We start from the raw sequence: 9,617 nt of genomic DNA on the forward strand, positions 1-9,617 counted from the left end.
TTTAGGTTAGAATGACAGTGGATATCATGTTGTTATATGTAAAGTGCCATAGATGGAAACACTGTTGATGTTAAGCTGCCTACGACCAACAGCCACAATTGACATGACAGTGTTTAGGGGCCATGCGCCTATCTTGTATCATAGCATTATTGTTTTTGTAAATATTGTACTTGGTGTTGTGTAAACTAGTGTACATCATTATTGCCATACTATGAAATAAAAAAAAGTCCAAACAAATTCTTTTGTTTTTTTTGTCTTTTGATATCAACATAATAGTCCATTCAGCAATGACAAACTGATTTTAAATAATTAAATAATTACCTTTTACAGATGTTTTTTGTTATCATAACCAAGATAATAATTCATTGACTTCACCGCCTATCCACAAGAGGTCGTAAACGACTGCAAAATCACCGTTGGCGAAGAAATGTGACGTAATCAATCAGCGACGACCATCTAACAAAATGGATTGTTTGACCACAAGTTGTTTGGAATCGTGCTATCAGTGAAACTTGTTTGGTTAATTGCAGAAATTTGGTAATGTATTTATATTTTTTGTCTCAACATTTATGATAGACAGAATTTAGGCTATTGAAAGGACGAGCAGAAACAATGTCACTGCACAAACCGCTCACATTTCGGCAAGAAAACAAACCAATTTGTCCTCGCTTTTTCGCCATTTCTCCCTTGTTATGGTTCCTGTGTTTTGATACATTTACAGCTGTTTTGTCACAAACGCAGTGCACATTTTGTTATTCAACGGTTGAATCTACGGCTATATTGTTGTAAATGGAAGTCAATATTTGTGAACAAAGCAACTCTTAAGAAAAATGCAATTAAATCGCAAACATACCATGCTTTGTTTGCAAAACTTCACCTTATCAACACTAGCTAAAAGTTGCACCCCGGAAAGCATACATTCCGTGTGTTGAAAACTGGTGGGATACGTCGCTAATTTGCGTTATTCCGGTGACCTAGCAGCACCGGTTGTTAGTCCTTTATACTAGTTGTTATTAAACTGTACTCAGCAATACCTTCATTTGACCTGTGTATTAAACCCCCACTCTCTCTCTCTCTCCGTACCCGAATGCAGTTTCCCCCGTGGCTTATTATATGACAATAGATTAGGCTTTGCAGTCAAGAGGGACATCCACGAAACTCAGTGTGCTCAGGACTGACACTGGAGCTGCGGAGGGATGGGGTAGTGTCCAAGGACAGAGCCATGGTACACAACGGCTCAGCCCCCCACACGCCACCAACAACACCACCCCTAACTGCCCCAGCCACAGAACAGGTGGGCAGTCTGGGCACCAATGGACGCTCCTCTGGGAGGAAACGTACTCCCAAGGCCTGTGACTGCTGTGGCCCCAACAGTAGACACCATGATAACAAGACCCCCCAAACGGGTAAAGCCAGGCGGGGAAGGCCCCCAGCAGGCAGGGGCAAGGGCCAGGACCTGGGGGGACACACCCCTAAGAGGAAGGGTCGGACCCCCATTAAGAAGCCGCTTCAGAATGAGCAGCAGGTTGTAGGCCTTACCTGCAGACTGGGGGAGGTAAACAACACTGTGGTGGTAGAGGAAGTTACGAACTCTGTAGATCAGCAGATAACTATCTCTCTGGATGACCCTGTCAGGAACTCTACTGATGAGCAGGTTACTGAGTCGGAGATGGAGCAGGAGGAGGGGGAAGGGTGCTCTGAGGGGGAGCGGGTGGAGCGAGTCGCTGGTTCAGAGAGGGAGCAGCAGGAGGCATACTTGGACAACGAGCCAAGCCAAGGGACAGACTCTAACATGGAGGTGGTGCCTCAGACTAGTGGAGGTGAACCAGCTCTTTCCAATGGTAGGCCAACATCTACACCACCGGACGAGTCATCGACAACGGGGGCGGGGCCCACTAGTGTTCCAATGGAGGCGGAGCCATCAGCAGGATTCTGTCTTTCCCCTTGTATTACCCTCCACACCATCCACAACCCCTTTGCCCTCTGGGACCACATCCACTACTGCAAACCTGGGGTCTGGGCTTCAGGTCCAGGGGATGAGGAGGGAGAGGGTGCCCCCTTAGCACAGACAGCCCAGCAGGAACTCTGTCCTGCTGATATGAACCATGAAGGAATCAGAGACCTCATCCATGGTAGGATGAGCTTCATTTTAACACTTTTGATTTCAAATTGTTTCTTTTTTACACTAAATTCAGGATACAGGTTTTTTAGTCACAATGCGTTTTGTCATATCGCCAATAACATACAATCAGCCCCCAGCATGGTACTAAATCGTATTTTCTTCATTGTTACAAAGATCACAATACACACAACAGTTCATAGTGATGCCCATAAACCTAAACAGAGGGAAGTGCCACAGAGGTATGTATAGGATTGTGACTGATGCCTGTCCTCTCTCTCTCTCTTTCTCAGAATTCCTGGAGCATTTCTATGTGAAGTATGGGAGCTTCATTCCCCTTAGTGAGGGCGATGTTCTGGAGCACCTGAAGACGAAGTGTAACACTGACCTCAACAACGGGTAAGGACAGTCTCAAGACCACCGTAACCAATACCATCACCACATCCATCTGATTAAAGAGAGATTAGATCATATAATTGTTTATTGGTCCCCAAGGGAGTTGGTCATTCAGACAATCACATTAGTCAAACAGTAAGCGCAATAGAGACAATAACAAGACAAAAACGGTATATGTTTGATTAATTAACTGCAAGATTCATTTGTTTATTCGTCTTTATGGATGTACATTTACAAAGTAGTGTGTTCCGACCCTTCTCTTCTTCTCTCCTCTACATCAGGAAATTCAATATCCACTCTGAAGTGGTGAAGTACAAAGCGGGTCTGGCCTCGGCCCCCATGCACTGCTTCAAAGTGACCTACAACAAGCACACTCTTACTCTGGAGGACCTATCCACACTAGATGACCAAAACTGGGTCAATGACCAGGTAGGGTAGCATATAGCACAGGTCCGCCTGAATCACCTGTTGTATGACTGCATATGAATGAATGTATATAGAAGTGGAGGTGAAGGGTTGCATGTTGTGAACATATTTTAAAGCATGCGTCTCATGACTGTTTCCAGGTGATAAACATGTATGGTGAATTGATCATGGAGGCTACACAGCACAAGGTAAGAGAAGATTTCAGCAGCGCTTGCATATCTTTTACCTAAACCAATCATCTTTATTATCCAAGATGGAAATGTGGTTAGTGAGCGTGAGCTGGGTTAAAACGACTTTCAGAAAAAATAACAAGAACAGACAACATTTACTACATAACAATTTTGGGATTAACAGTAACATTGCATTAAGTTGCATTGTCGTCCTCTCTCGTTGGTCCACATAGGCATTGAATGGTGGTCTCTCTCTCTCTCCCCCCCCCCCTCTCTCTCTCTCCCTCCCCCTCCTGCTGCAGGTTCATTTCTTCAACAGCTTCTTCCATAGACAGCTGGTGGCCAAAGGCTATGAAGGAGTTAAACGGTGGACCAAAAAGGTATGGTTGTTTAGTTGACAGAAAAGAAGAAAGCCACACAATGTGTTTAGAATATTAAAATTGTCTTTGATCAGAATAAGAGTGGCATATTTGACACTTTGACTATCCCAAGTTGTAGGCTAAACTATAAGATACCCATCTCTATCGTCTCTCTGGTCTTGGTTATTTAAGTGCCTCTGCGTCTATCCTTGGGTAACTTGGTGTGCCTCTGTTCTACAGGTAGATCTGTTCTCTAAGAGGCTGCTGATGATCCCCATCCATCTGGAGATCCACTGGTCCCTGATCACAGTCGACATCGCCAGCCATCACATCAACTACTACGACTCACAGGGCGTTGTCTTCAAATACACTGTTGATGTAAGATCTTTAACCTTTATTTTCTTTTTTCCTCTCCTGTCTCCCCTTTCTTTTCCTTTCCTTTCCTTGCCTTGTCTTGTCTTGTGTCCCTGGTGTGTATATGTGCCTGTGACGTGTGCCACCATTATAACCCTATCCCATCTACCCACAGAACATCATGAGATACATCCTGGCTGAAGCCAAGGAGAAGCAGCAGGCTGGCTATCAGAAAGGCTGGAAGATGATTGTAAACAAGGTACTATCAACTTCAGAGTTGAAATAAGAAGTTAAAACAGACGTGTAGCCACACAGCTTCTCAATGCTGTCTTGAATATTTGAAAGTAAATATCATTACATCTCAAATAGCTCCAGAAACAAATGACAATGCCATTCTTCATACTCTTGTTGGTCTGACATTTTGATTGGTTCTTGATGTTATATCCTCTGTCTCCTTCTCTCTCTTTCTCTAATTGGGTCTTTCCTCAGGGTATTCCCCAGCAGAAGAACGATAGTGACTGTGGAGTCTTCGTCTTGGAGGTTAGTGGGCCTGTACCACGTTGTGTGAACAATAACGTGTTTACCATTCTATTTCTCCTGTCCCTCACTTATCCAGAAACAACCCCTAGCCCTCCAACATAGGCATCTGTAAAACCAAAGGGATTGGCTAACTATTGGCAAGATTGCACCAAGCAAGTGTCTAGGCTGGAGGGACATGGGGTTTCTGAACAGGCCCATTGTCTGCTGCTGTAGTGTTGTGGACCAGTCTTTGATTATTGTTTCTTTCTGCATCTGTCTCTCAGTACTGCAAGTGCCTGGCGCTGAAGGAACCTCTGCAGTTCACCCAGGAGGACATGCCCAAATTCCGCAAGAGGATCTACAAGGAGCTGTGTGACTGCAAACTGACTGTCTGACCACAGCTGAGAGGGCTCATGGGGCTTACTGACTGTTTGGCCTTTATTGTGTAAGGGCCTCTGATAACTTTACACCTGAGGGAATGAAGACCCATGGACATCTGACAAGTTTGGCTAACAACACAGACACCAAGACTGACGCCATTGTCATCCTCTCTCTCAGGATAGTGCAAGGCTAGCTGGCACTTCCTGGTGACTTGTTTTTACTTTTTACCAATGGGACCTCAGACTTATGAATCCATTGAGTTGTCCTTCATCACGATGAAGCCACCACTGCTGATCAAGGTCTGAACCTGTTGCTGCTGGTCCAAGGGTTCCGATGACCGATGCTAGCGCACAGCTCTAGCTTGCTATATACTGTATGTTTATAACATGTTCCCTTAATTCAGTTCTTGAAATTAAAACAGGAGATTGGATATTACATGAAACTTGAAGGCTCTTGTTTAATATCATGTAGTGTGGTGCAGGCAAAGAGAAGGCATCGAAGGCTAGCTTTTAACTGAATGTACTGTTTTTAAAAGGTTAGTTCTTAATAACAAATGGCTTCTCTTCCTGAGTAGCTCTACTGTACATCAGAAACAGCTGCTGAGATGAGGACCACAAAGTAGTGAAAGTAAATGCGGGTAGGATTCAGTTACCAAGGGCCATGTTGTTCTATTAAACTTGGCTAGTTTCATAAACACACAACACCTCTTTGCTTATGTTATAAAAATAATTGTACTTATTAGTTTGACAGACTATCTTGACATTCAATGTACTTATAGAAGACATGTTACTGTATAAACATACTGCGTTCCATCAATACTGGCATGTTAACACTTGGTACCACTTCATTGATTGTGTTCACAGGGTTCTCTGTATTCTGTTTTGTCTTTAGTTAGAGAGAAATTCTATCTGGTTTGGACTTTATGTTCACCCTGTTTTTCATTGTTTTATTTTTTAGATACAGAGCTTTGTTCAGTTCTTACTGTACATGTCATCTGCCATCCTTAGATGGTAAAACTCAATTCATCCCAATTTAACCCTGGAATACACTCATACACAAACATGTAACTTTAATTTCCTCAAGTTTGGTTGTAATATTTCTATGATATGACAGAATGCAGGTTTGTGAGAAGATCATTAACAGGATCGTCGGACCACACGGGGTGGGAACCAGACTTGCATTACCTGACGATGGCCTTATGTTTTTGTATTTTTATTATGTAAAGATTATACTACTGTGACCTTAGCATGGACAAAATATGTTGGCCACTCTGGGTGGATTTGTCTGTTATTTGTAATGACTGTTTCAGCAAATGTCCCATGTGAGGGTGTGTAATGGTCTTATGGAGGAGGTGTAAAAGTTTGTAAAGTTACTTGAAATGTAACAATAAAATTGTTCTCTAAAAGTCTGACTGTATTTCCTGTTACCCAGGCAGTGTCCATCCATGGCAACACACACCAGAGGGGTATATCACAAGGCAGGTTCACTAAACAGTCCAGCTAACTGTGAAAAGGGAGGATATACAGTAGCTCTTGATGTTCTGGGTAACTTCAATCAGAACACCACATTTGAATATGGATGGTTGGGAATGTCTAGTAGTCAATTACAAAATCTAAAAAAATTTTTTAGAATATTCACTCATGCAGGCTTACTAATTGATCCTGCTTTTGTGACAACCTCCAAATCAGCATTTTGCATGAAGGACACAGTTCATTCATATGCAAACAAAACAGATAGTAAAAAATGACTTTATTACAAAGATAATACAGTTTTGGGAAACAGAAATACATTTTGGAAACTTGAGTGGATGGCAACACTATTCTTTTAATCTGAGCAAGTTCTTCTTTAGATGAAGATTCGTCATACAGGTGTCAAAACAACTGATGCAACTACAGCTAACTACATATTCTCACAGAACAGGACTTTCTCAAATAAACTATTCATAAGATAAATATAAAACCCTGACAGAAGCCCTGACAGTCTATAGCTTTTAAACTGAAATCCTCTCCAACTAAAAACTGTTCCGGCCCTCAGGAGCTCTCTGCAGCTGAGCTCATTTCCCATATCCACCTTGAGCAGGGTCATAATCTTGTCTATATTCATCTCTGACCCAGAAAGGCAAATAAACAGCCCAGAATATTGTAAAGAGCTCTCAAGCTCGTGACACCACTTTGCCATAGCCCCCCCTGGCTGGGTCATAATCTTGTCTGTATTCATCTCTGACCTATAGGAGAAAAAAAAGAAAACTTGTTTATTACGCCACAGACACTCTGAAGTACAGATGGGCCCCTTTCCAGAAACAACCCCTAGCCTCTTTATCCTAGACACTTGTGTACATCCAAGTCTAGGGAGGCTAGGACTGGTTTCTCATGAAAACATGTTTGTGCCACAATTCATGTAAATCATGACCACAACGAATATTGAATATTGAACCCATCTAATAACAAATGATCATATCCAACCATGAAACAACACATCTAAAAGCAAATCACCACACATCTTATAACAAATGAACACATTGAATCTTGAAACACCACATTTAACAAATGACCTAGTTACATGACTAACTTTAATATTGATATATTAGAGTTATAGATATATTGAATATAAAGTAAGCATAAGTAAGCTCCTAATGTTTTCTTACTTTTGGTCATCTCTCCTTTTTATGTACATGTGATACTGTTATTAGGTGAGTCAATGTTCTATTTCATGCGTTCATTCCATTCATACTCTGTGCAACCACTGTCAATCAAAGCCCAAACCCCTCCCATCACATCTCACATTATTGAATTCTGCCTGGGAAAAATGATTGACACCACAGGTGTGATGGGAGGGGTTGGGGCTTTGATTGACAGTGGTTGCACCGAGTTACAATATTAAACTCGGTAATTTGTTCAAGATGTGTGGTTTCAAGATTCAATGTGGTCATTTGTGACGTGTGTTGTAACTCTACAGTGTAATCTTTTCCTCCCTTCTCTGAAATGTCTTTGGTTTGGATTTTTAACTGGATTTTCACTCTCTCAACATGCCCTATTCTCTAGTCTGTCAAATCTCCATTTTTTTCTCTCTCTGGCAACATCGCCCTGCTCGTTTTGCTTTGACATCACATCCCAGAGTCTACCTTTCATTCTCCATCATGCAAATTGAATATCTTGCGTATCATCCCTTGATTGACACTGATTGGTGTCTGTATCAAAACTCATTATACAAACCGATGACATCTCTCCTTTCCAACATATCTGTGAAACTGTGACCATGCATCCCCTGGTTAAACTCTGTGTAGGCTTACCTGACCACCAGATTTGCCTCTGCCATACTGTCTCCCCTCTTTGAACCCAGCGTCCCAGTCCGTTCTGATGATACGGTCGTCCAGGCGTGTCCCGTTGATAAACCTCATAGCATTCTCTGCATCGACACGCGAGTAGTACCTGACACAGGTTAAGGTCTAGGTGCAGAATGATAGTTCAAAGACAACAAGGTTAACATACAATCAGAGGTATCAAACTCAACTCCAGGAAGACTACAGTGTTTGCTGCTGGTTCTCTTTCTTTCCTTTTAATGTGTATCTGATTTAGACCTGGGAAACCTGGTGAGTGGACTCTAGTCTCGCCAGTGATCCAGCAAGGGAGAAACAGAAACCAGCGCAGCTGCCATCCAGGAATTGAGTTAAATACTCTTGCTATATCTCACTGACCAGACAGTACAGAAAATAAACCTTTGAACAAGGGGTCATTTTGGAAGGATACTCTACGAAGCAGAAGCCACACGCTGTTTTCTTTACTTTGTCCAGGCCAATGACAATTCTCTTCACATCTCCACTCTTGGAGAAGAGCTCATACACTTGTTCTTCAGTAGTGTAGAAGGACAGGTTGCCCACGTACAAACTGTTGCTCTGCTTCAGAAGTTTCTCCTGCTCATATCTGTTACCCTGGGGGGGGAAAGAGGGGAGATTATAGATCAACATCTTTAGAAGGTTCGAGACGGTAACGGCACATTGGGAAGCCAATTACAGTCATGTCGTGTCACTGACACTTGAAACACAAACTAGTGAGGCATCCCAGAGCGTACAACAGCCTCTGCCAAGAAGTCTGAACCTTTCTGGCACCGGTGCGGTGCGTAACTTAAGGCCGCCTCAATACATCCTGGTTGCTGGTTGGGGCCCCAACTACCTGCCTCTCAACTACATCTGGTACAACGTCAACGACCTGCCCGATGTCGAGTAAGCGCCTCGCCAGCACCTGCCTGACCAAACAAACAACACGTGGACGTGTAGTGTGACATTTTGCCAGCTTAGCTAAGTGAAAAAACCCCAAAACTTTAATGCAATTCTGAATACAGAAGACTAGTTGCCAAGTACATATTATGTGTTTGACTGTCAGCTCGTTTTTGCTGACAAGTTAGTGAATGTCTGTAAGTTAGCTAGCGGTGTAGCTACATCAAGACACCAAACGACAGTAAAGACCGCCTGGTTTTAGTTAGCTAATGTTTATTCCCATTAAATGCAGTTGTTCTTACCTTGAAATGCTGGTCTCTATATTGGCTTATATCGACGTAAGAGTCGCTGTATAGCGCATTTAATTTAATAGACATTGTGTCCAATGAAATTGAAACCGTAGCCGGCGACGGTCCTTCACTAACTAGCTGCAATGCTAACAACAGAGGCACTAAGCATCGGACGGAAACGGAAAGACGCACAAAAAGGTGGTCCAGTGAACAAATATAACCGTTTGGAAACGTATTCCGCGGAATCAACCACGCTGTGTTGTTATGTCACCTCAAGACTAGCGGTCACCTGAACTCATAGTTGAAGTAAGTTAGCTTGCTACCATTCGAAATGTAACCTTTACCATAGACAAAGAGTGTGCACTGTCTTTGCCATATATAAAGTATATG

General features: G+C 42.7%; 3 protein-coding genes across 4 annotated transcripts in view; 2 read left to right on the top strand and 1 right to left on the bottom strand.

Moving 5' to 3' along the window:
- Positions 1-208, top strand: part of anos1b (anosmin 1b) — a gene marked incomplete at its 5' end in the record, with an annotated part of 43,412 nt that extends 43,204 nt beyond the window's left edge. Inside the window, one exon of the mRNA XM_083671120.1 lies at positions 1-208. This exon is cut by the window's left edge and continues 772 nt beyond it.
- Positions 209-471: 263 nt separating this feature from the next.
- Positions 472-6,129, top strand: senp5 (SUMO specific peptidase 5). Of its 2 annotated transcripts, XM_083671207.1 has the most exons (10): positions 472-537; positions 1,094-2,132; positions 2,413-2,518; positions 2,797-2,944; positions 3,082-3,129; positions 3,414-3,491; positions 3,711-3,848; positions 4,000-4,083; positions 4,314-4,364; positions 4,628-6,129. In XM_083671207.1, exons 2-10 carry the CDS (start codon positions 1,223-1,225, stop codon positions 4,736-4,738), a joined length of 1,674 nt encoding a protein of 557 aa, XP_083527333.1. In that variant the 5' UTR covers positions 472-537; positions 1,094-1,222; the 3' UTR covers positions 4,739-6,129. The 2 variants fall into 2 exon arrangements, with proteins under 2 accessions (XP_083527333.1, XP_083527334.1); XM_083671208.1 differs by lacking the exon at positions 472-537 and having other exon boundaries at positions 826-2,132.
- A 325-nt stretch (positions 6,130-6,454) lies between these two features.
- Positions 6,455-9,395, bottom strand: ncbp2 (nuclear cap binding protein subunit 2). Its single transcript, XM_083671261.1, has 4 exons — positions 9,240-9,395; positions 8,471-8,652; positions 8,014-8,152; positions 6,455-6,948 (listed from the first exon to the last, which is right to left on the bottom strand). Exons 1-4 carry the CDS (start codon positions 9,312-9,314, stop codon positions 6,877-6,879), a joined length of 468 nt encoding a protein of 155 aa, XP_083527387.1. The 5' UTR covers positions 9,315-9,395; the 3' UTR covers positions 6,455-6,876.
- Between the last annotated feature and the right edge of the window lie 222 nt (positions 9,396-9,617).

Source organism: Argentina silus (genome assembly GCF_951799395.1).
Source record: "Argentina silus genome assembly, chromosome: 6".
Classification (NCBI taxonomy): Eukaryota; Metazoa; Chordata; class Actinopteri; order Argentiniformes; family Argentinidae; genus Argentina; species Argentina silus.